This window comes from Schistocerca nitens, chromosome 1 (genome assembly GCF_023898315.1).
Source record: "Schistocerca nitens isolate TAMUIC-IGC-003100 chromosome 1, iqSchNite1.1, whole genome shotgun sequence".
NCBI lineage: Eukaryota > Metazoa > Arthropoda > Insecta > Orthoptera > Acrididae > Schistocerca > Schistocerca nitens.
In genome coordinates, this window is record NC_064614.1 from 1,267,851,497 (window position 1) to 1,267,878,904 (window position 27,408).

The window sequence follows — 27,408 nt, forward strand, 5'->3', positions numbered from 1 at the left end:
ACTTTCTAGTCTCTAGGAACAGACCTTTCGTCAAGTGAGCGGTTGTATATGATTGTGTCTGCATACTCTGAAAGGAACCTGATCGGTATACCATCTGGACCGGAAGACTTGCCTTTCTTAAGTGATTTGAGTTGTTTTGCAACACCTAAGATATCTACTTTCTTATTCTTTAAACCACAAACTTCAACAACATAACTTGCAATACTTAAATACTGCACATTTTAACCTTTTATTATGTTCAATATTGTGTAATGCCCCCAGTATTTTACGAAAGTCTGGAGGCACTTGTGTTCCAGCCGTTTCGAACACGCGTTATTTTAAAGCAGGGCGTAAGGATGAGCATGGGATACTGCACCCATTTATTGTTTGTGCAGGCGAAACTGGAAGGGCCATAGTTTGTCAGCGTTGGCAAGTGTTCAGCACGACCTGTGAAGAATAAACACGTACGGCCCAGAAGCTCCGTGGCTGGCTGCAAAGAGTAATGTAGCTTTGTACTGTTGAAAAACAAATGGAGTGACTCGAGATAGTGACTGTTTTAGTAGACGTTGAACTGCTGTTGAGAGTACGTGGACTGGACGTGGATAGTCAGCCACGATAAAAGCTTATGTATTAATTGTGTTCAAAAATGTGTAATTAACTGATCTTGGATGCCCGGTAATGTGTGGGCTTACGTCATAAAGTTTAGTTTTTTTTTTTTTTTTTTTTTTTTTTTTTTTTTTTTTTTTTTTTTTTTTTTTTTGTACTATGTGGAAATAAATATGTTCTGGTGCATTGAATGATATTCCATGAGTAGCGTATTTTTGAATAAAAAGAGAGAGAGAAAGAGCAAGAGAGCGAAAATTTCCCCTTCCTAGCAGTGAAATCTTCGAAGAAGCATCCGGTGCTAGCAGAAGACATCGGCGCTGCAAGAAAGCAGAACCAGCATTCTTCAACAAGTAAGTCTATGAAAACGCTTTTAAGCTGTATAGAGGGAGCTTAACATTACACAGACCACCGCAAGAACGTGGCGACCGTAAAGAAAGGACGTGAGAAAGAAGCGGTAATATTAAGGAAGTTATACAAAACAAAAAAAAAAAAAAAAAAAAAAAACCAGTTGGGAGTTGCCATAGCAACTGATAACAGCGAGGCTGCAGAGCGATTCAACGATACTTATCCAGAAATATCATGTTGATAAATGGTGAAATAATTAAGGGAATCAAGAAAATCGCACAACGCTGCAGTTAGTCTCAAATCGCCGACAAAGCCGTCTACAAACACTGCCGCCGCCACACACCAACGCCAACGTCACATCACACCAACGCCGCCACCGCCGCCGCACTCTAACACCGACGCCGCCGTACACCAACAGCGACGCCACCGTACACCAATGCTGACGCCGCATCACACCAACGCCGACACAGCCGTCCACAAAAGCCGACGCCGTCGTCCATCGACGCTGACACCACCGTACACTGGTGCCAACGCTGCCTTCCACCGACGCCGGGTGAGCTGCTACTGACCTTTGATTGTTTGTGAAGTGTGGGGTGTTGTGGAAATAAGCGAGTGTACTTTTAATGATAACTAGATTAAAGGCAAAACAAAACGCAATGGAAAAGGAACATCAATCAGTAGAGTCTGTTGGGGCTATGGGAATTGAAAAACAGGGGCCACATTTAGGCGAATTAATGAGGTTTATCAAAGTGCAGTTTGAATCACAAAACACAAAACTAGAGGCTCAAGTTAATATCCTAAGTAATCAGATGCAAGAATTGAAAAAAGAATTGTCCGATTCCCTGAGTGAACAGACAAATATTTTATTTAAGGATTTAGAACAAAAGAAATGAAGCCAATATAAAAGGATTAGTTCAAAAATTAGAACATGATGTAGACTGTAAATGTAGTAATTTGGAAAAACAGTTTAATGAAAAATACGACTCTTTGAAAAATGTATGTAATGTTACATTTGATGTGGTCGAACAAGAATTAACTACGCTAAAAACCAATGTCCAGAAACAAGATAAGGTGCTCCCCCTAGTACAGGCACAAATTTCAGGGGTCAAATCACGGGTGGAAACCGTAGAACAGAACTTCAAAGAAAAGTTAATGACTGCAGAGCTTATATATTGGAATGGCTTAGAAGAACAAGTAGAAGAATTAAGAGGATGAAAGGTTGAAGAGAAACTAAGTGTTGGTATCTCTTTGCCTATAGTAACTTCCGATTTAGATAACACCAAGAAAGACAAAGAAACGTTGAGGAAAGAATTCAAGCTTATGCAGGAGAAACTAGAGAAAGGCACAGTTTCCCAAAATATTATATTAAATAAAGACATGATGACTGATTCGCAATGGGGATCAAATTCAGGCTTGTCGAGACAGTTTCCTAAATTCAAACTAGATGGGGGGTACACCCCACCCATTTCTTAAAACGATTTAACCTTATTATATTCAATCAATAGTACACCAAAAAATCCTATATTTAGTAGATCCTGTGACAGGAGGGGAAAAGGAAATGTATAATGTTAAGGATGTAAAACGATATGTACAAAAACCCCCAGGGACGTTGACGTTCTGTGTCAACGAGCTGAGTGACGTCCGCCAGTTCCCTAGTTGGGTTCGGTGTTAGTTCCACATTAGATTTCCTACACCGAACTCCCTTCAAATCTTCGACTATCCTGTAATCTATTTATAGCCCTTAAGCTATCCTATCATATTAGTATTAAAAGAGACCAATTATGACTACACGATTATGACTAATTTAAGGAGTTAGAATACACAGTAACCTCTAAGCATGAGATAAAATTAACAGGGTAACATTCTAACAGGAGATATAATATGATGGTACTGTTTAGGAAGAATGATACCTAGATGACATAGACTGAACATGTGTATGAAATATAAAGTGAAGTGACTAACTGAATAACTATTTGATTATAGTGTATATAATTTCTATTTTTATAGAATGTTTTATATTTTTTGTAAAGTGTGATGTGATTGGGGAGGGTTTACATCTAAATTTGAAAAGGATGGGTAGCATAGACACAAACACGACCTACACACCATGCCCTTCATACAACCCTCGCAAACAAGTGTGACTGGTTCTTCATCATTTGCAGTTCCACAGGAGTTGCCAAGATCTTTTCTTCAGGGACTTCAAAGGTGACGGTGAGAATGTCCGTTCTGCAGGTGACGCCGAACATCATACCTCCTCCGGCTTCTCACTTAAGTACCGGCGAAGGGGGGATCCAGGGGAAGGGGTGTGGGAAAGGTATCCTGTCTTTGGGGCTGTCTGCTTTCTTTCTTCGATCTTAGCAACCAATTCTTTTATTTCCTTTCTTACTTCTCTTAAGAGTCCCAATCTATCTTTCCCTCTGTCCACATTCATATACTTCTATTGCTGAAGTCCTTCTCTTTTCCATGATTTCTATAAATCTTCAACTAAGAACCTTAGTAGGCTGAAGAATCAGGACGTACGATCACACTTCCACACTCAAACAATTAAATACAAAGATGCAGACAAGTAATGCATCGGGAGATGTAACAAACGTCACAGATAAGGGGGGAGGTAGTGCTCAGGAAGGGCTCGAGCACATGTGCTAAGTAATGACGGTTGCACATCTCAAAGTAATAGATATTAAGCCAGAGGTATTGAGTCAAATAAGCTAAAGGAACAAGGGGGGACAAAGTGTATATCCACCTGTGTTCACAGCTATAGTAGTACAAAGTAATGTGAATGGAGATAAAAAGAAATAGATATTAAGCCAGAGGTATCTAGTCAAATAAGTTTCTTATGAATAATAGGATAGTGCAGACCAGATAGCCCGAAGAAAAGAAATAAAGTTACAACCATGGACGAAACATATTCAGGTATTAAGGCTATATAAGTGAGCTGTAAGCAATAAACAAGCGAAGAATTTAAGCAGGTAGGCTGAAGGACTCAGGAGGAGGAAAGGAGAGGTAGATAGAAATTTTACCAGGAAATTTTAAATAAAATAGTGTGCAGAGGAATACGAAAGAGGCAAGACTATGAATCATTGTTAGAGAAGATAGGGAGGGCGCATCCGATATAGATGACATGAGAGAAAGAGAGGCAGGTAGGCAGACCCAGAGGAGGCTGACCTATACTGTGCGGGCAGGGGCACCAAACAGGGGATTGACCTGTACCATAGTTTAGTATAAATGGAAGGGGCGTACCTACCCAAGGATGAGGAAGAAGATGTTTTCATTGTATCAACCCTTACGTAGATTGGAACCCAAAGGGAAAGGGTTGTGACCTGAGATTGTAGTGGAAAGTTTCTCCTGGTAAATTTGAATTCTAAAATTTTTTAAATAGAAAAGACGAGTCCTGCGTGAGGAGATAGAAAAAAAAAGAGAAAACCCCCCAGTACATCTAATTTTTTTCAGGCCCGGAAAACTGGTGGTTATCATTGCAACAGCTCCTAAAAAAAAAAAGTAAAGACTCGACTCAGAATAATGCCTGAACTTTGAAACTGGCTAAGGGAAGGGATTTATTTTGGCTCAATCCTGGAAGCAAGAGTAGATAAATCTATTGGAAATAGCTGATACTTGTTGTACTATTAGTTTATCATACTACTATGTCTATGAAAGATATTACCAACAGCTTAATGAAATAACGGATACGGAAGAGAGTTTTTGTACATAATGCTTTTATGTAATACAAAGTAACAAGATAAGTGTTAAGAAAAAAATTATTAAAATATATGTTGTGAGCAAAATAACGAGTGTTCGAGCTAAGGAGAAGGATATGTAGTGCCCCCAGAATTTTACGAAAGTCTGGAAACACTTGAGTTCCAGCCGTTTTGAACACGCATTATTTTAAAGCAGGGCGTAAGGATGAGCATGGGATACTGCACCCATTTATTGTTTGTGCAGGCGAAACTGGAAGGGCCATAGTTTGTCAGTGTTGGCAAGTGTTCAGCGCGACCTGTGAAGAATAAACACGTACGGTCCAGAAGCTCCGTGGCTGGCTGCAAAGAGTAATGTAGCTTTGTGCTGTTGAAAAACAAATGGAGTGACTCGAGATAGTGACTGTTTTAGTAGACGTTGAACTGCTGTTGAGAGTACGTGGACTGGACGTGGATAGTCAGCCGCGATAAAAGCTTATGTATTAATTGTGTTCAAAAATGTGTAATTAACTGATCTTGGGTGCCCGGTAATGTGTGGGCTTACGTCATAAAGTTTAGTTTTTTTTTTTTTTTTTTTTTTTTTTTTTTTTTTTTTTTTTTTTTACAAAGTGGAAATAAATATTTTCTGGTGCATTGAATGATATTCCATGAGTAGCGTATTTTTGAATAAGAAGAGAGAGAGAGAGAGCGATAGAGTGAAAATTTCCCCTTCCTAGCAGTGAAATCTTCGGAGAAGCGTCCGGTGCTAGCAGAAGACATCGGTGCTGCAGAACCAGCATTCTTCAACAAGTAAGTCCACGAAAATGCTTAAGATGTGTAGAGGGAACTTAACATTACACCGGGCCACCACAATTACCCACTGCATTAAAATATTATTTACAATGTAAAACATTTTGTTTCTCAATATAAGTTGCTAGTGCGCAGTTGTGGCATCATAACCATGTGTCCTGTAACAATTATGCATTCTAATTACTGTGTGGACTACTGTCCATTGCCTAGAGTTTAGTTTACAGAGGGGCAAAAAAATGTTTGTTGCACAACGTAAATGGAAAGTACTCAGGACCTCAGAAAAAAATCCATTTAACCTGTAATATTGTGCAGTACAATTATTTATTGTGCTTAACATTGTCAATTGTGTAAAATGTAATTTCAACACTAAAAAACAAGTTTGGTGCACAAAACTCCATGCAAGTGATTTTATCTTCCCCTACAATGTTTGGTTAGTGTACTTATTATTAAGCCTTAAATATTTTTTATTTGAGATAGATCAAGATCAAAATCAAAATCAGTAGTCTGTGCATGAGGTATCATGCTGCTTTGAATAGAAATGTATCTTCAGCACAGTGCCAACTTTGACAGATGTATTTCTTCAAATTTCTGGTGCTTTAACGTGTTTCTTTTGGTATAAAGTTTTGATAATAGCTACCATTTTTAAAGCAATGCTTAATAACTCACCCAAGAGGGCTGAAGGAACTTGCAGACGTTCGAGCAGAGGAAGGCAGCACTGGACTGCCTCGACAAGACGCAATTCCTGAGACAGATACCAGGCCAGCAGTGACATTTGCCACACTAAGAGAAGCAGCAGTAGTAACAGGAGCCGAAATACGTGTGGCTCCAATAGAGAGACGGTTGCTATTGGATATAACACTTGCATTTCCCATAAATGTGGACGCACTCGAGTGGTTCAATGTAGTATTTGACTGATCAGGATAGAAGAAGCGACATTCCTAGTCAATAAACAAAAATTTAAAATAAAAAACAGGCTAAACAACTAACCTGCTAAAAGCACACTCTTATGGCTAATATTGCACTTTATAATATTTCACTTCATACTTCTATTAAAATGAGAGACCAATATGGCCTTGCTTATCAGCAACTATTGTGATTTAATGATGGGGTTCACTAATTCATACTGCAAAAACTGCTATATCTACACAGTGTGACAGTAAATATAGTAGGAAAGTCCATGGTTATATATAAATTATGGAAGGAGTGAAGGTTCCAATTAAGCATGTCATGAAGTGAGAATGTTGTTCTGCTTCTTGATGAATCCTTCTTCAGAACTAACAGAATAAACATACAAACATATGCACCTGGACGGCTACATTGTCTTGGGCAACTGTTTTGTGCTGGCACTGAAGCTCAACTGGGTGACAGGTTAGAGGATTGTGAGGAAGGGTGCCTGGTATCAGGGAGGCAAAGGCAGCAAGAGCAATGGATAGGAATATGGTGACTGTGAAGTCATTCTGGCACAAACAGGGGGCCTTGCACGCAGTGCACAATGATGTGGAGGAATGGATTCAGAGTGGCAGATAGTGACAGGATGAGAGAAACAGAAGAAAGAAGGGTGAGAGTGCAGAATGAGAAAAGTGAGGGTCACAGGGCAGGGCTAGAAGTGGATGTGAGTTGGGCTAGCAAAGGCAGAGGCCATGGGGCTGCTTCATAATCTGCAACATATTCTCCAATCCCATAATCAGCACCAGAGTAACTTTCCAAATGATTCACAGACGTTTACATTCATGACTTCATATTTTTTTATGGAAGAAGTTATTCTGTTTCTCTTACATACAAACAAAAATTTTCACAGCATGCAGGTGTGGAAACATTTACTTGAGTTTCATGAAGTTTCGGAATTAACCTCTGTTCAAGTTTGGTAAAATACCAATACAGCCATTTTGTCTCCTTAAATACGCTTTTGTGTCAGTGAATCTTTAAATTGCAAGAAGCCACACAAAACATAATCCATGTCATGTCATCTACCAATGAAGCAGATCTCTATGTTGTAGTGTATAAGGTAAAGCTGCTCGTAAAATGTAAGGATCTTGCATATAATGTAACAGTTTTTGCAGAATACAAAACCATATTTTTTTTTTTTTTTAATTACAGAATAAAAGATATGAAATGGATACCAAAAAACCCTTGTCAACCTCTGACAAAGGGCCTAGGCCAAAAACTAATGAGGGTGAAATAAATCATTCATTAAAAAGGTGTAGCTGATTCTAGCTTTTTTTTTAGCATTATATCTTTAACTTAACCTATACACTAAAATTACTGAATAATTACCTCTGATTGCACTTTTCTTATTTTCCACACACTGTGAAGTCCACAATTTGAGTCATATGTCATACATACAGATGGTTCCTCACTGACAAATACAATTTTCTGGCAGGGATCACATATATTTGAGAGTGTCACTGCAAGGAAAAAAAGCATCAAACTTATTATATTTGCACTGATGTTAACTATGGTTCAGGAGAAAAGGAGACCACTCACCAAATTGCAGAAGCATTGGGTCATGAACAGGTGCACAGAAAGAAAAATAGAAATGCTGTTAGCTTTCACAAGACACACACACACACACACACACACACACACACACACACACACCTGGAGAGAGTGAAGGATGTTTTGCAAGGGTAACTCTTACCTTCACAGTTCAGAAATGCTGGAGTTGGAGGGAAAGATCCAGATGGCATGGGTTGCAAAACAGCCACTGAACTCTAGCATGTCGTACTCAGCATCATGTTGCACCACCGTGTGGTCAACTTAGTTTTGGACATGGTTGGATTTATTCTGGTTGACAGCTGGTTGGCAGTCATTCCCACAGAAAATGTTGTGTAGTAACTCCAGCAGAGCTGGCACATGACTTGGTTGCTTTCACAAGTGACCCTGTCTCTGATGGGATGGGGCAAGCTTCTGACAGGACTGGAGTGATATATGCTGGGTCAGTGTATTGGGTGTAGTAACCACAACCAACAGCGGGAACACCTTGGGCCGCAGATCGGAGCCGCCAGGTGGGGAAGCCGCCGGCGGTGGAGCACGCACCACCGGGTAAACACAGGACGAGTCGGACGGCAGACCAACGACAACTGACAACAACCGACCACGACCGACTATGAGCAACACAACAAGGATGAGATAAACAACGGAGGTTTGTAGAAACCATAACACCAAACACCAAATGTAAATCCACTCGGAACCAGAGCCAGGCAAATGTCAACAACGAGCAACGACCAGAACGCAGTACCGACGAGATAGAAATGAAATCCAGAGCGAGTACCAGACTGGCTGGACTAAGGCAGAGCGGGCCCCTATATACCAAACCGGAGGGAGCGGCTATTGGCCGCTGTCTGCATGTGGCTTAGCGGTGGCACCCTCGCTGCGCAGAATAGCCGCCGCGGAGGCGGAGCCCTCTATGGGCTGACCACGTCCATTTGTTCTGCCGCATGTTCGACTTCCGCGGCGGAAGGTACTAGATTGGGTAAGTCTTGTACATGGATAATTTACAGGGATATGACACCTGCGGCATGGGGGAGAGCTATAGGGGTAGACTAGGATGTGGTATAGGTTAGGCTGGCAACAGAATACCATTTTCGGAGGGATGGAAACAATCTTTAGTAGGATGTGCCTCATTTTCGGGAAGGCGAAGGATAAGGAGTGTTTGAAGATAAGGCATGGGAACTCCATTTGCAGACTAGGTTTGGAGCTTAGTGCCTGACTGTGAAAGCCTTTGTGAGACTTCCAGCATACTGGGCACGGAAATTCTCGTCACTACAGGTTCACCGTCCACAGGTGGCCAGACAGTTTGGGAGCAACTTTTTAGTGTGTTTAACAGCTGTCAAAATGTAGGTGCTGTTGGTGCTTAATAGGTTTAACATGGACAATGGTGTGGATAGTGCCATCAGAAAGGTGGAGGTCAATGTCCAGAAAGATGGTTCATCATGTTGAAGAGGATCCGAAGAAGCTAATGGGAGAGTGGTTGCTGAGGTGTGGATTAATGAGGATAGAGTGTCTTGGTCCTGGATCCAGATTATGAAGAAATCACCAATGTACCTGAACCAGACAAGGGGTTTTGGGTTCTGGAAGGCTATGAAGGCTTCCTCTAGATGCCCCATAAACAAGCTGGCATAGGAGGGTACCACGCGGGTGCCCAAGGATGTGTCTTGGATTTGTTTATATACCTTTCCCTCAAAGGAGAAATAGTGTGTGTTAGGATGTATTTGGTACAGTGTATGTGGAATGAGGTAGTGGGTGTGGAGTCGAAAGGACATGTGTGGAGGTAGTGTTCCAATAGTAGCAAGGGCATGTACATTAAGGATGTTAGTGTGAAGGGAGGTGGCATCAATAGTGACAAGTAGGGACTCAGGTGGTAACAGGGTGAGGATACTCGAGTCGGTTGAGAAAGTGGTTGTTATCTTTGATACAAGAGGCTAGGCTTAGCGCAATTGGTTGGAGCTGTTGGTCAACAAGAAAGGACAGTGGAGACAATAAGCAGCCACAATGGGGCATTCAGGATTGATGAGTTAATGAATTTTGGGAAGCACGTAGAAAGTGAATGTACAGTGGGGTCATTGGGGTGAGACAGGAGATGGACTTTAGGAGATATTCTCATATGGGTCTAAGCATTTCAGTAGCAATTGCAGGTTACAGTGGAGTTCTAGGATGTGATCACTATGGTAACACATGTAGGTGGAGGAGTCAGACTGCTGGCAGAACACTTCCGTCGAGTAGTCACTATGATTCATCACAACACATATAAACAAATCTGCGACTCAGCCATAAGCACTTTCATGGCAGCCTCTTATACCTACCTGTTTATGGGTCATCTAGAGGTAGCCTTTTTAGCCTCCCAAAACCCATTGTCTACTTGAGGTTCATTATGACATCTTCATGATCTGAACCTATGGCCAAGACATCCTATCCTCATTCCTTCACGACCTCAATACCTTTTCTCCCACCAGCTTATTCTGGTCCTCCTCAACCTAACATGCCACCTTCCTGGATGTTAACCTCCATCTCTCTGATGGCTCATCTGTAACTCTGTCCATATTAAACCCACTAACCATCAACAATATCGACATTCTCAGCTGCCACCCCTACACCAAAAAATCACTCCCATACAGTTTGGTCACTTGTGGATAGTGGATCTGCAGTTTCCCTTTCCCGGTATGCTAAAGGTCTCACAAAAGCCTCACAGACAGGCACTGTGTCCCAAACTTGGTCTGCAAACATTTCCCATACCACATCCTCACACAGATAAATCCTCCCACCATCCCCCCCAAGAATCATTGGCAAAGTAGTGACCCCTCGTCACCCAGTACCACCATGAACTTGGACAATTGAACCATATCTTTTGCCAGGACTCTGATCATCTCTCATCATGACCAGAAATGACAAATACCCTACCCAAGATCCTTCTGACATATCTTACAGGTGGTATTCCACAGCCCACCCAATCTACACAAAATCCTGGTCTATTCCTATACTACTACTTCTCCCTTGCCATAAGGATTATATCCCTGTAGAATACCTAATGCCAGAGCTACTCAATACACTGACCCAGTGCATCTCCAGTTCTGTAACAGGCTGGCCACTTGTGAAACCAGGCATATCATATACCAACTCTGCTGCAGTTACTGCACAGCATCTTACGTGGGCATGACTACCACAACCAGTTGTTCACCAGAATGAATGGCCACCACCCCAAACTGTGGCCAAGAAGAAAATTGACCACCCAGTAGGCGAACACAAAGCACAGCACAAAATGCATGGGTTCAATGGCTGCTTCACAACCCATACCATCTGGTTCCTTCCCTCCACCTCAAACTTCTCTTAACTAAATAGATGGGAATTATATTTACAATACATCCTCTTCTCCTGTATTCTTCTCAGCCTCAATCTCTGCTAAGCCACTGTCCCCATACCCTCTACCCACCAGTGTGCCATTCCTGCCACACCTCCCAATCATGTTCACTGTACACCAAACCTCACCTGCTCTGATAACCATATGTCGCAAGCCTAACCCATGCACTTGCCAAAGCTCCCAAACCCCTTGTCCTGCTTACCACTCTTTCTCCCTCTATTCATCCCAACTGATGCAACCCCAATCCCCAAAGCACCCTGTCGAAATGCAATACTGGCTTTATGTGTTCAGCAAGCCCTGTGTGTGTATGTGGGGAGGGGGGGGGGAAGGGGGGGGGGAGGGCGGCAGGGGCACATTCCTATACATTTTTGTATTCTAGCTTGTGAAAGGATTTATCCCAGAAGGTAGCATGGTTTTCATTCTGTTTTGCATCTGTCTGTCAACAACTCAATGCTTCTGCTATGTGGTGAGTGGTTTCCTTTACTTCTAAACCATTTACATTCTGCCATAACTTTCCTGACTGAAACTGATTATGAACATTTGTAAAACACAGACACTTTTTGTTTCAGTAAAATGAATTCCAAAATTAAAGTAAAATATAAGTTAGAAAATTTCAAAATTACCAGGAAGCAACAAAAACACACAAACAAAAATTAACGCAAACACTAGCTTTCCTAACCATAACGTCATGCATACAGAGCACCCAGTCGTCCACTTGACCTTGGATTGTGTTCAAATTTCTGCTTAATCCCTGGGGTTTGGTACTATCAATCTATTCTCCTCTTTATTCATTGAAAGAAACTCTGGAACAAAAGCTACCACATATCTGACATTGTATGTATCATTATCATGAGGAAATTAGGAATTTTATATTCTCATGTCTGACGTTAGATTCTACATCTTGTTCCATATTGTAATAACTAGGGGAAAAAATATGATCACCTAATTCATCTCCATGTGTCAGCTACAAATGTAATACGTATAGCATATCCTCAGTAAATCCATTACAGATAATCTACAATGCACATTATCCTGAACAACATACACAGTGGCATAGACAACCTATGTCACCAGCTAGTTTAGGACTAGTCTTAAGAACAGAACTTTTGTAAATTCTGTACAACTTCTCATTTTCAACTCAGACATTATTGACAAGTATATCAATAAACAGAGGGAAAGGTGCTCATAGTGCAGTCAAATAATCTGGATAAAATGTGAAGGAAAGGGGCCACAGACAGAAAGCTAGTATTAAAAAAAGACAAGAGAAAAATTTGTACTGCATATTTGAAATATGATTATGAATGTCAAAATCCTACAATAGACTATACAACCTGCCAAAATTTACTACTGAGGATTGCAGCTAAACCTGCTGAGACTACAATTCAATTTACATGTAATGCCCAAATGGTCAGTAATCATTGTGACAGTGTGTCTCACTTTCTGGCAGACAAAATTAAAGCCAAAAGATCATTCAGGTGTGATAATTACTCATCTCCACTTATACAGAGTAGGAATTGACACAGGGACATCATTCAGTGCTGACAGATGGTCTCAATGCCACATACCATACAGCAGCCATCTCTTCACATTCACATAAAATTACAATGACCACTGTAATTTAAAATTGAAATTATTGAACCTAACATTAATATACTGCGGCCATGCTAAGGAATGTAAGCTGCTGACCAATGAGTATTTGCAGCAAATGCAATGAGCACTTCGCAACCGCCTACGGAATAGTGAAGACACAAGTCATCTGCATCATGTACACTTTGCTGGTGTATATTGTACATAAAATCAAAGAAAGTAATCAAAAGATACCAGAAATTAACTGTCAGCCTAAAAATTCATCTACTGATGCATTTAGCAAGGGTACTAGAGAGCTTTGAGGGGAATTATGATGACCTGAGGCATGCAGAATAACTGTCAGACTTTGGCACAATCAATAAAAGCTGCATGAAAATACAGAAAATTCAGAAACTGGTAAGATCAAATCATGCAAAAACAAATATTGATGTTATGGAAGTTAAAATGAAGTTGACTATCACCATCACATCCAGTGCCATGGACAAGAATAATGTCACAAACGGACAATTCCAGTCTTTCCAACTGATAGGCAACATCCATTGTTTGCATTCGTAAAACAATTTAAAGGTGCATTTCCACGTAATTGGGACAAATACAACAGAATAAGCTTCTGCATTAGCTGAGTGCAACAAGAAGCACAGGCATAGGATAGCCATAAGGAAGAAGAACGGAGTAATTATGAACCATTTGAATCAAACACAAAATTCATTCAAGAAAACGAGAATTATCAAACAGAATTGCTGGTCAGTATTTACCATCAGGCTGTGAGATATTTATCCTAACTTTCCAAACTACTTGGGAGGGATAGGTTTGGGAAGTTGAAAAAGGAAGGGCACATCACTTAGATCCCTTAATGGGAGGGACCCATCCATTATGAGGACAAAGAAATGAATGTGAAAGGAGAAGCATCAGAGAAAGCAGACTGAATATAATACATCAGTAAGCAGAGTGCCAGCTTTTGCCCAGAAATCATGACAAGGTAAGAAGTAAAGATGGATTAAGAGGAAGAGAAATGACCAGTACAATTGCGAACTAGGAAAAGGGAAGATGGAATTAGATGGGAGTGGAGAGAGGAAAGGGATAATAATGCAGACAAAAAAGTAAAATACTTAAATGAAAATAATAAATACACTGAGGTGCTGAAACTAATGGGACACCTCCTGCTTTCGTGTAGGACTTCCTCTTGCCTGGCATAATGCAGCAACTCAACATGGCATGGACTCAACAAGTCATTGCAAGTCGCAAGCAGAAATACTGAGCCATCCATAAAAAGGGGAGGAGTGAGGAAGACAGGCGGGTGTGCTGGCAGAGGGCAGAAAATAAATAGGGTAGGAGACGAGAATGGGGAGGAGATGATAGGACAGAGGGGATGCGGGAGTGAAGAATTTGTTGTGAGGCTAATTCCCATCTGTGCACCTATGTATTACAAATATGAACAACTTAAATTGGAGTGATAACACAGATACCATTGCGTGGAAGGCAAACCAATGACAGTTTTGTTAGCAGAACACTTAGAAGATGCAACAGGTCTACTAAAGAGACTGCCTACACTACACTTGACCATCATCTTTTGGAGTAGTGCTGTGCTGTGTGTGATCAGTACCAGGAAGGGTTGATGAAGGACATTGAAAAAGAAGCAAGTTGTGGTGACAATCATAAAAACAAAAGCATTTTTGAGTTGCAGCATGATCTTTTCATGAAATTTCAATCAACAACTTTCTTCTGCGAGTGCAAAAATTTTTTGTTGATACCTACCTATATAGGGAGAAATTATCATCACGATAAAATAAGAGAAATCAGAGCTCAGGTGTAAAGATTTAAGTGTACATTTTCTCACGTATCGTTCAAGAGCGGAACAGAAGAGAAATAGTCTGAAGATATTTCAATAAACCAGCTGCCAAGAGCTTAGGAATGAACTGCAGAGTACTGCTGTCGATGTAGATGTAGACGTAATGTCTCATTCATTTTTGCTTCTAATGAGTCCTTACTTTTTGCTACCCATGAATAGTAGAAAGTATATTAAATAAAGAAGGATTTCAGTTTGTGAGAAGACAACGAGGCTCGCAGCAAAATTTAATGCATTTTTCATATAAATAGGTATAACTTTCACATTAAGCACAAAGAAGATGAAAGCTGGGAAAAATGTCAATAACTTTTCTAAAAATATGAATATTTGTAATGGAAGAAATAATTTATAATAGCAAGATTGTCCTGAGATTTTGAATTTTTACATAGTGTTTTATTCCCTCTTTCCCTTTCTTCGTGTGTTTCTTAATAGTGTTGAGTTCGAGAAAGTTTTTTGTCGTACTTGTTGCGATTGTTTATAACAAGGTACTGCATAAAAAAAAAATGCTACACAAATATTCTGTCAGATCTTGATAAGGAGATTGGGAAGTTGAATGACAAAATATGTCTCGCGTATAATTTTGACTGACATTAGAGATTTCTTCCTTCTCCTCTTTGTCACTCTTGCAACTATTTTTCTGCATCCTTATACATCGAAGAGCCAAAGGAACAGGTACACCTGCCTAATATCGTGCAGGGGCCCCACGAGCACACAGAAGTGCCACAACAGGATGTGGCATGGACTCGATTAATGTCTGAAGTAGGGCTGGAGGGAACTGACACCATGAACCTAGCAGAACTGTCCATAAATCCGTAGGAGTACGAGGGGCTGGAGATCTGTTCTGAACAGCACGTTGCAATCTACCCCAGATATGCTCAATAATGTTCATGTCTGGGGAGTTTGGTGGCCACCAGACCTGTTTAAACTCAGAAGAGTGTTTCTGGAGACACTCTATAGCAAATCTGCTCCTGTGGGGTGTCGCATTGTCCTGCTGTAATTGCCCTAGTCTGACGAAATGCACAACAGACATGAATGGATGCAGGTGATCATACAGGATGCTTACATACATGTCATCCGTCAGAGTCATTTCTAGATGTATCAGGGGTCCCATATCACTCCAACTGCACATGCCTCACACCATTACAGAGTCCCCACCAGCTTGGACAGTCCCCTGCTGACATGCAGGATCCATGGAGTCATGAGGTTGTCTCCATACCCATACACTTCCGTCCGCTCGATACAAGTTGAAATGAGACTCGTCCGACCAGACAACATGTTTCCAGTCATCAACAGTCTAATGTTGGGGTTGATGGGCCCACACGAGGCATAAAGCTTTGTGTCATGCAGTCATCACGGATACTTGAGTGGGCCTTCGCATCTGAAAGTCCATATCGATGATGTTTCATCGAATGATTCGCACACTGATACTTCTTGATGGCCCAGCACTGAAACCTGCAGCAATTTGAGGAAGGGATTCACTTCAGTCTTGTTGAACGATTCTCTTCAGTTGGCACTCTTCCCAATGTCCCATTCTTCCAGAAACTTTTCCCAGCCACAGTGAAGTTGGAGGTATTCATGGTACACTTGTGAAATGGTTGTACAGGAAAACCCCCACTTCATCACTACCTCGGAGACGCTGTGTCCCATTGCTTGTGCGCTGACTATGACACAACGTTCAAACTCACTTAAATCTTGATAACCCTAATTCCATTCTGTTTTGAACTTGATTATGTCATGCCATACCCCAGGTACATTGTGATTGAATGTGAAATGTAGTTGTTTTTGGCATGTAACTCCATGGTTCATTTATAAACCATAGTTGTGTTAACCGGATGACCTGCAGTCGATGTACTAAATAGTTATTTAACATATTTTTAAACTGAATGGTCAGGAAAAAGAAAAATAGGTAAGTCACTTTTTTCGAAAGTGAGTTATTGCTACACTTCATTTCAGACTGATCATACACATCCGCTGCTATGCTAAAACTGGGGGAGGGAGGGGGGGGGAGGGGTAAGCATATCCAGAGACATTAGCATTCAAAGTTTTGCTGTGGGGCAGAAAGAACCGGTTAGTTAAATTTTTCAGGGGAAAGAAACAGGCAAGTCAGTGGGGACTCATCTGCTCATGAGAGAGCACAGTCCCCCTCCTGCCCAGTAAACTGTAGTAGAGGAAAAACAAAAAGCAGATGTCTGTCTGCATGGACTCTGCAAAAAATGTATCCTTGCCAATATGGTAATCAGTAACCAGTGACATTTACTTTAAGCAGCAACTTGCGATTTTCTTGCAACAGATGAATCTGTGTTTTGTGTTTATCCTGAATGCACTGCACAAAAGGGCGCAAATGAAGTGAGGTCTTCCTTTTACACTTTGTCACTCATACACTGGATGAGGACACTGAAAACCTATATGCAGGAATGGTCAATATTCAGGGATAGGACAGGGATGAACGTTTGAAGCAAAAAAGTCTAGTAAACTTGGACTCTAAAGGCATACCTTAAGAGCTATGAGTACTTATTCAATAGAAGAGATGTGTTTCACATAACGAAGATAAAGAAAGTGGTCATTGCTCTTAAGGTAGCCATGTTTACTGGACATATTTTTCTTGTTTTGTCTGCACTATCACCTCAAAATATGGAAAGCAAGAGGCTTGCAGCAGAAGAGATTTGTTTCACACTATGGAAAATGATCATTCATATCATTTCCCTGAATGATGAAAGTTCCACCTGCAGCATCTTATGTATTTTGTGGTTCTGCTGGCGGTCGAAATAAAAACTTCACCGTTTTCCAATCATTTGTACTTAAGAGAGCGACAAAAATTTTGGATTAGGGAACACAAATGCACTGATGGAAACACATGATGATTTCAAGGAAATGATCACAGCATCCAGATGGGAGCCATCCTGTTTGACTGTGGTGAGTGTTAATCAAGAAATGGAAAACACTATTTGACTCAAAGTATACGGCAAAGTGCCTTTTCAAACTCAGGCTGTTAAGATATCATCATCTGGATCCAGCAACTGCCATATGCTGAAATATCAAATGAAATAATAGGGAGGAATGCAAACTGGCATAATAAAGGTACCATGCTAAATGTGATTGATGGCTGGGCTGTGTGAGCTGCCCATATCAGCTAATAATAGTATTTTTAACCTGTTCTTTGAATACTTTGTAAAGGTAAAATTCAATACACATCCACAAAATACAGACCGGTCCTGCAACATAACTTGGGCTGCAATGCCATCCACTGTAGTAATCTCCAAATCATCAACAGCCTTGTAAATGGTGAAACAGGGACGTCGTCTGTATCGCCTAATGCAGCACGGCAGGGCTCAGTGGCATAAAGACTGCTTGAATCGCCTGCAGCCTCTTGGTAAACATAGGAGGCTGCGCGCTTGTGCAATGGCAGCTCTGTGTTGTGTAACCACAATCGAGCTGCGCGGTACAGCTGAGGAAACCCAGAGGGGGCCCCAGAAAATTTCCACGTTAAGTGACAATATACTTTCCTCAGACTGTAAAACTTATCATTTATTTGAATGGTAAAGGTTTTATACACTGGCGTATAACTTGCTGACACTTTAGGAAACAAAAGGATCAATCCAAATGACGTGGTGCAATAAAAATTAAGTTGGTTGCTTGACTATTTTTAAATATTTTACCCTATAATTGAGAAGTTCAAAACAATTTTCAAAAAAAATTTCCCTTTCATCTTTACTGAATGGCGGCCATTTTCATTTGTAAGCACGCGACGAAGTTTCAGTTTAGCAAAAATACGAATTTCTCTGCACTGGGTTAAGTTACAGCATTGCAATTGAAATGATTGTTTTTAGAAAAGTGTCCTCTGCAACATTGTCTACTACACAAAATACCCTAGATTCAAAAATAACCAGTCAAAATGACCTCCAAAGTTTGGTATCCAAATTTACAAAAATCCAGATTTTAGACCCGAAAATAACAAACAAGGTGTCACATTGTTGAAATATTGTGCATGGACAACAAAAGGAAAAACTGAGACACCTCAAGATATCAACATATCACCGGGAAAGCCTGAATGATTACAACTTAATGTAATACAGTAAAATCTGAAAGATTACAATGCAATACTTCATAGTGTACTTTACAAACATGAATGGCAATAACGTTTCCCATGTACAGAACTGTTTCTATTCTGTTTCTTTGTCCAATGTATGTGTCATCTCATTCAAGTTTGAGATGCTATAAAAAACATTAGTTTCTGCAAGCCTAGATAAGCTTCGGTGTTAAGGTCCCTTAGTCTCTATTAATGGTCCATTGCAAATCTGAAATCATATAAAGATAGAGAATTATAATATGTCCCCGAAATTATTTAGTTTCTCCCAGGATAGTTCATATGCAAAAGGTGAATGGCCAGACTGGAATACATAATAGGTTTGCTGGTACATGCTATCTGTCTACGCTCTTTTCCAAGCAGTGGCTGTATCATCTCTACTCTAGTTGTTCTCATATCACTTTAGCAACTGATGTGTAACTGCAACACTACTCTCCTTTCCAAGTAGTACCTACCAGTAAACTCCAGATTCTTTAAGGAATCAAACTCCTGTGTATAACACAGATTCAAATATCAGATTACTTTGTGTGTTAAATATTTGTGTGTTAAATATTTGACAGTAAGGATGTAAGTGAGAAAAAGTTTAGAAAAAATCTGAAATCGTGCTCAAAGTTTGCTGGAAGTCGCTTAGTGCTCTCATTCTCAAATACTGGCTGAATGAAGTCCATGAACTTGTGCTGCCTAAAAACAAACACATAGTTTCTAACTGTAATATTTGTCTTCGTGTGTCAAACTTTTAACATAAGGCTGTGTCTTGTACTGAGTAGATTATGACAGCATTTTAGGTTTTTTTTTAAATTTAGTCAATAACTACATGAAATATTGAAAATAATTTTTGTTGTCCTTATCCTGCAACTGGTACTGGATTATGGGTTCCCAACAGCCTTTTTGCACGAAAATGGTCCTGTATCATGTTGTACTATAGGCACTGGAAAATGGTCTCCGACCAAATTGGTCATATATTAATATACAATTGAAAATAAATTATAAATCAGCTTCACATATTGTACTGTCATTTCTTTGATACTATCATAAGAGAAAATTAACAGATAACACTTTCCCTATGGAAAGGTGGCTGAATACACCAATAACTCAAAAGTGACAGCAGACCACATGCCAAATTTAAATAAAACAGAAAATTAAAAAAAAATAGAAATGAAATAAAAGTAAAATGACTTACCATGTTTTGATACTACCGGGGTAACATCATCCAAAGGGTGTGATAATGAAAAAATTGTAGGTGGATTTTCATCAAATTCATAATCAAAATGGGGTGCTGAAACATTTGTTGCTCGTTCAAGTAGGAGGCCGTACTTGCAGGGCCATGCTGCAGACACCTGGAAAGAAATCGACAAACCTCAAGATGTTTTTCTTTTCTTTTTTTAATTTCAGACATTTATTCTTTTCATGGAATTTGTTTGAATTTGGGCTCCTAGCAGACACTGCTGTCCATATAATCCCCTTTAACTCAGTAATCGTGTACACACAGGTGAGCAGTACACAAGAACTGGATGTGCAAGTCACTCATGAGTTGCTTCTTCCATTAATAAGTTAAACCTCTACAAAATTCTCATAATGACTGCCATTTCAGATCTGGGTTACTACAGTTTCATGCTACCAAGATTCCTGTTCAATATTTCAGAATAGTTATTTTTAAATTATTTATTTTTAAATGATACAGAGACTTATTTTCTGCTTATTTATTTATTTATTTGTTCATCCAAGGATCATCTCACAACGGTATATCAATTGTTACTGTAATACAATGAAAATTAATGACTAACAATGCACACATACACAGAATACATTGTTAATGCAATATGATGAAAATTAATGGCTCACAATATACACATACACAGAATACGTAAGTATGCTTTATGAGGATGTGACAGGGGGTCAGATTTTACATACCATATAGTATTTTCTGTATTTAAAATCAGTTATTAACTATAGCATAGACACAGCTTTTTTTATGCCTTGGGATACTGTTTTCCTGCAGAAAATAGCTAACATATGAAAAAATTTTAAAGAGCTATTATAACTAACTACAAATTCAATTATGGAGACAGCAGTAACCCAGAAACAGTTCCATAAATCAATAACAATGTTACACATGTCTTGCTAATATTTGTGTACCTTGAAAACATACTGGGTTGTATATGAGCAGAAATCATGAAGAGATTTCTGAAAATAACTACCTTTTCTTTACATAATAGTAAAGAAGTACATCAACAGTGTTCTGGAAGGCAAGAAACATTGTACTTATCCTTGTAATCTCAGCTGCAGAAATCTGCTTTTAATTTCATTCCTGCCCATCAGTTTATTCAGGTCTTTTCTGTTGACAGTAAAAGTAGCCTCTTATTCTACCTGCTATCAGTTTTAACTTTCCACACATTTCACTTTCTCCACCTTTGCCTCTACAGATAACGCTACATTCTAAAAGCTGAGTATCAATCAATTGCAACTGCTTTGCCCCACTGCTGCTATAATTTCACTCAACAGCAGCAACACTTATTTTTCAGTAAAATACCAAATAGTGAAACTATACATGAAAAAGGATGGACATCTGCTTGCCAACAGTTAGTAAAGGAATAACTGGAGTCTGATTGATAACATACAACAAAAGGGGGAAAAAAAGAGATTGAATCTCTAGCATTTAAAATTTCCTTCTTCCTTTGTTGGAAGAAGGAGACTGGCGGGGGGGGGGGGGGGGGGGGGGGGGGGGGGGGGGGAGAAGGTAAGTTGCAAAGCTCCAAACCAGCCCTAAAGGACATATGAAAGGTACTGAAGAGTTGTTAGACTTAGCATCGATCTAATAGCCAAGGGTAAAAATACTCACAAAAGCTGCAGGCAAACAGTATATCGAGGAATGAATATGAGGAGGAGAAGAAAATTACAACAATAAAAGATGTGGCCAAAACTAGCCACAATAAAAAGAATGTTACTGTGATTGTATCTAAAAGCAATACAAAGAAACAACCAGTAATACCACCCATATTCTATACAATATACAAAGGTGTTAACAGAAAACAGAGAGAAAGCAGTATGTGAACACAGAAGAAAGGGAAACCCCTGAAAGAGAAGAGAGAGAGAGAGAAAGTAGACGAAATCAGGTAAAGCAATCTGTGTGGCAGATAAGTAAAAATATGAGAGGCAGTGCCTGTGTTCAAAGTAGTAAGCACAAGTGTTTGCAGGAGAGATCAATGTATCCTGGAAAATATGGTTCCAAACTACAGAGATCACCCACATGTACACACATCTCATCAATTTAATTGTAGTTAATTTATGATTAATTTTTCTAGCCCCATACTTCTCACTGTCCTTCAATCCTATTTCATTTAGATTTTGCATTCTCCACCTTCATTCATATTCTCTTTTGATACCCTTTGTGAAATTTTATTTATTCATTCCCCCTTTCCTAACATTTTGTTACCCTATTTTTACTCTTGATTTCTGTGCAGCCCTAAAGCATCAACCACACTGCAAAATGGCATCAAGAAGGCACCGACTCACGCACCAATGGAAAGAGCAGGCAGTGCCACACCTCCAGGTGGACAGAGTTCAGCGCCTCTGTCAATGCTCATTCAATTGTGGTGCATGTTACAGTGAAAGACAATGCGAAACTTAAGTTTTTGTCAGGTGTGGCCTGCGCCTCACTCACTTAGAGACAAAGTTGCAAGTAAACTTCAAGAATGACAAGACAATGGTGCTATTGCTCCTCTCCGAGCTAGTCAATGGGTTGCTCCCTTAGTAATCTTACCAAAGCCTCCTGGAAGACTTCATCTTTGTGTTGACTTTAAATCCACCATGAACCCACAAACAATAATTGATACTTACCTGTTCCCTCGTCCTGAGAAATTAATGGACAGGCTTGGTGAAGTCCACTATCTTTGAAAAACTGACTCACGCAATGTGTATTCCCAAATTCTGCTGGATGAGGAGTCTTGGAAAGTGTTTGTGGTCAACACACATTTAGGGTTGCTCAAATTTTTGCGCTTACCCTTTGAGAGTGCTTCCGTGCTCGTCATACAGCACCACTACTTACAACAGCTTACTGCAAAAGTTCCATTATGTTCAAATTATTCGTATGATATTATAGTGTCAGGACATGCACCACAAGAAAATATCAGTAACATTCATCCGCTTTTTCATGTGCTTTCAGCTGCAGGTTTGAAGGTGCCCTTATTCAGCCTGAAATACAGTATTTAGGCCACGTTATTAATAGCCAAGGTGGTCATCCCCTTCAATCACATTTGCTGGCCACCCGGGACATGTAACGGGATTGCAGTTAGTTCTCGGAAAGTTGAAATGTTATGTCCGATTTATACCCAATGCAGCCCATATCGGGGCTCCATTGCATTGGTTGCACTGGAACAATGTGCCTTTTGTTTGGACCAAATGGTGTCAGGAATACCTTGACAGATAAATGCCTTGTTCATTTCGATCAAGCTATGTTTACGGTTTTCACAGTGGATACTTATTCGTACGGAATCGGAGCTGTACTCTCACACAAATTTGTTTCACTGGACAGACCGATTGCTTTCACTCCCAAATTATTGCCAAGACTCAATGTAACTATTCCCACACTCGAGAAGGAAGCACTCGCTATTGTCTATGGCATGACAAAGTTTTCACCATTATCTGGTGGTCAGAAGTTTTAACTAGTGTCGGATCATAAGCCACTTCAGTCTTTGTTTCATCCGGCCAAACCAGTTCCACCAGACACGGCTCAGCTGCAACATTTGGCATTGTTACTGTCACAGTATCAGTATGAAATATTGTACCGGCAAGCAAATGCTGACACCCTTTGTCGCCTCCCTGTCGGTTCCGAATTCGATGCTACTGTCGCATCTCGTTGTCAGATCGATGTGCAAGAACCTGAGCTTTTACAGACTTTTTCACTTAACTATAGGAAAATTGCACAAACCATAGAAGCAGACCGTGACTTGAACATTTTGTGCACTACATCTGTTCTGCTTGGCCTCGTTCAGTGCAAAACGTTCAGAATTCCCTCGTGCATCGATATTTTGCTCGTCAGCATAGCCTCTCCGTCCAGCTAAGTGTGATTTTATTGTGAAATGGCTCTGGACAATCGGGGCTTGCTTATTCCTAAAATGTTTCAGAATGACTGGACAATCACGCGTGCTTAGTCCTAAAGAGTGGCTCACCAAGGACATTGGGGAACAGCACGCAGAAAATACATAGTGTGTCAGCACTGTACTTGGCCGGACATGGACACTCACATTGAGTAAATGATGTCACAGTGTCATGCTTCTGCTGAGAATCTATCAGTGCAGCTGCAAACGTGACAATGAGTGCATATTGACATTGCTGGTCCCTTCGGGAACACTTGTTGACTTATTTTTATAGACTCTTTTAGCATATATCCATTTGCAGTGGTCACGAACTCAACTACATCCCGTAGTACTATTCACCAGATGATGGGAGAGAGAATGATTCTTCGAAATTTGGGTGCTTGCTTGTATTTAATTCGAGGTCCTGCTGGGTTTCTGCTCTGCCATCAGAACCAGATTCACGTTTGTCGCTTGAAAGATTCTTCTGCAGATTTTCTGTCCACAGTTTTGCATCCTACTGGGATCCTGAGGCCAACACGGTCGCCCTCAGTGCCTCTTCCACACGACCTGTGGAACCGATGAAGCTGAACCCATCGCCTTTACCATTGCGGCAGCTCAACTTCCCAGCGCTCGTCCCGGCATCTGCTGTGGATGCACTGCCCTCGCCATTATCGTCGTCATCCTCTCCATTTTTCATTGGACTAGCTGAGGAAGAGGCTGGGCACCCTTTCAGGGGTTACCAACTGACATTCCCCTCAGAGCACGGGACGGATGTGGGGGAGCAGCCGGGGGCTCAGTGTCGGTCCGAGTTGTGGCTCCCTTCTCCTCGTGCCACCCAGCTTCCTGCCTTCCCTCCTGTTGTCGTAAATGGCTCCCTACACAACAACACTGCGACATTTTGGAGGGGAAGAAGGAGCAGTCCTAAAGCATTGACTGCACACCGACCAGTACAGCACCGTGAAACAACATCAAAAATGCACTAACCTGCACGCCACCAGAAAAGGGGGCAGCATCATACCTCTAGGAAGACAGAGTTCAGCACCCCCTATAAATGCTGATTTAACCAGCCGCCCATCACTGTTTGGCCCAGTTCGGTTGCAGACATTGAGACCATCAGCACTGAGTATTAGGAAAAAGATACTTAGCCTGCATTCTACAAGTTGTAATAGACTGTATAAGGAACTGCACATAGGAGGCACAAAAGCACATACATCAAGTTAAGTTTTATTTATTTTCTTTTTAAAGTTTAAGTATTGTAACAATCTGAAAGTTTAATGTACAGATGACCTGGATTCTTGCCACCAGTCATTGTAACTTCTCTCCTTCCTTGTTTGTGTCAGTTCCGACACCCACAGCAGCTGACACAACAATATCCATCTGAAAATTATTTCTTTGAAAGTTAGCATCCATCTCTGAGCAACATACTGCCTACAACGCATTTTCCATACACTATACCATAAATCCAAGTAGCTAATGCAATGACATTTCTGATCCTTTTCCCGCATCATGTCTCTGGACACATCTAGTGTGTGAAGTTATTTTCTTTTAATCCTGCACTTTTATGATTTTCATCATGGTTTCTTAGCTCTCTCTCTCTCTCTCTCCCTCTCTCCCTCTCTCTCTCTCTCTCTCTCTCTCTCTCTCTCTCTTACCTAATCAAAGAACAAATTTAGTACTATTCCCCCTCCCCTTCTACTTCTGTGCATGATCCCTGCTCTAACACCACTCCTTTCAACTACTGGTAAGCAAACATTCCTTATATGTCTCTAACAGTATGTTTGAGTTTTCTTCCTCAGTACTTTGAATTAAATTACAGGGAAAACTTACAACAATTTTTCGCTTAATAGCAATTACAAGAGAAAACAATATTATGACAGGAGAGAGCTTTTATTAGGTAAGGATGGAAACATAATTTTGATTGGCTTTCAAGTACTTGACCACTTTGAAATCTCAGCAACAAATTTGAAAGAACAACAGGTCACACAGATGATAAAGTTTTGTCAAGGAAAACGAGTCACTATAGCTGGGAGAGATATGAAATCTGGTTCAGATTCCATTTGTGTACTTTTACCCACCCTGTTCTTGCATTCAAATATACACGGTGCACCATCTTGGCAGTTGTGTACATGTTGCAACCAGAGCTCTTGCACATTCCTTTTTTACTCCATTGTGTACGTTTTATATGTACGTCCATGTGATAGGAATGCAAGAGGAATAGTCAGAAAGTTTTAATTATCAACTAGAGAAACTCAAGTTGTGTTCTGCTGTTAGTGCTTCTCTATGTATTCATTCTCCAGTGTGAAACATTTCTCCCAACAATGAATGACATGGTGCAGGCCTTGGTTGTACTACTGAAAAATTCTATTGCATAATAATTCAAATTTTAGAATGCAAACCTATCAAAGACATACTGGAATATCTTGTAGCCATAATTGTTTTGCACCCAAAAATGCATACTTTTAGCAGGAAAACATTTCAGTTAATAAAACATCTGAAACATAAAATTTTGTAGTCTAGAATATCCTTTGAGAGTGTTAGTAGGCTACACAGCAGAAACATATGTGCCTGAAAGTCTGCTCAGAAAATATAACTTAATATTAATGTCATTTTAAGAATATACAGTCAATAGGGAAATGAAGTAACTTCACTGTCAGTGATGTAAAAGTACTGCTCCCAATTTTTGTATTTTATATTGTGAAATGAAATGATCGTAAGGCATTACTTGTTGGATGACCCCATCTGGGGTTATTCAGTGACATAGTGCAAGTCTTTTTGGTGACTTGTGCATCAATGATGATGACAACACAATGCCCATTTTTGTTACTTGCTGTCTATTTTAATATTATGTAAAACCCTTCCTTCATTTCTTAAAGTGAGCAACATAAACAATGCTACAGTCACTCACCACTGAGCCATAGTAGAATACAATCATTGCATATGGTCTCCAGTTGGCCTCCAATAAGTAATGTCCCACGGCCACGTAGCGTCAGTTGTAGGAAGTTCCACGAATTTGGTAACATGTATGAGGAGCGGTCATAACAGTTTTATTATCATCTCAAAAAAGTACAATTATCTAATTAATCATTGGTTTCATTGAGCTGTATTCCAGTGAAACTGTTGTGCACAGTGACTGTGATGCAATTCAAACAGAAAGAAAGTCAGCAATCAGTCGCAATTCAATCTGTACTTTATTGCACATCTAAATTTCAATTACAGTATAGTTATCATCAGTGTATATGAAGCAAGTCATGCAGACTCAGCTTATAAAACTACTGAGTCTACATGATGCACTTCATACATACTGATGATAGCTATACTGCAGCTGAAACATAGATCTGCAATAAAGTGCAGACTGAACTGCGAATGACTGGTGACTACTTTCCCGTCTCAATTATTTGTTTGTAATTGTATGTCAGCAGTACTGCCACAGTACCATAGCACACCTCTAGAGGAGCTAAAGCAAACTTGCACAACTCTTTGATAAAACACAGTAGCTGCAGCAGTAGTAGTAGTAGTAGTAGTAGTAGTAGTAGTCGTCACCTTCACAGATT

At 40.2% G+C, this 27,408-nt stretch overlaps 1 protein-coding gene across 2 annotated transcripts in view; it reads right to left on the reverse strand.

Moving 5' to 3' along the window:
• LOC126201939 (anaphase-promoting complex subunit 1) overlaps nt 1-27,408 on the reverse strand; it is a 367,756-nt gene that overhangs the window by 318,353 nt on the left and 21,995 nt on the right. For both annotated transcript variants that reach the window (XM_049936824.1, XM_049936823.1), the window contains exons 5-7: nt 19,963-20,119; nt 7,686-7,816; nt 6,078-6,349 (exon numbers count right to left, since the gene is read on the reverse strand). In XM_049936824.1, the coding sequence (XP_049792781.1) occupies nt 6,078-6,349; nt 7,686-7,816; nt 19,963-20,119 (560 nt within the window). The remainder of the gene's footprint in view (nt 1-6,077; nt 6,350-7,685; nt 7,817-19,962; nt 20,120-27,408) is intronic.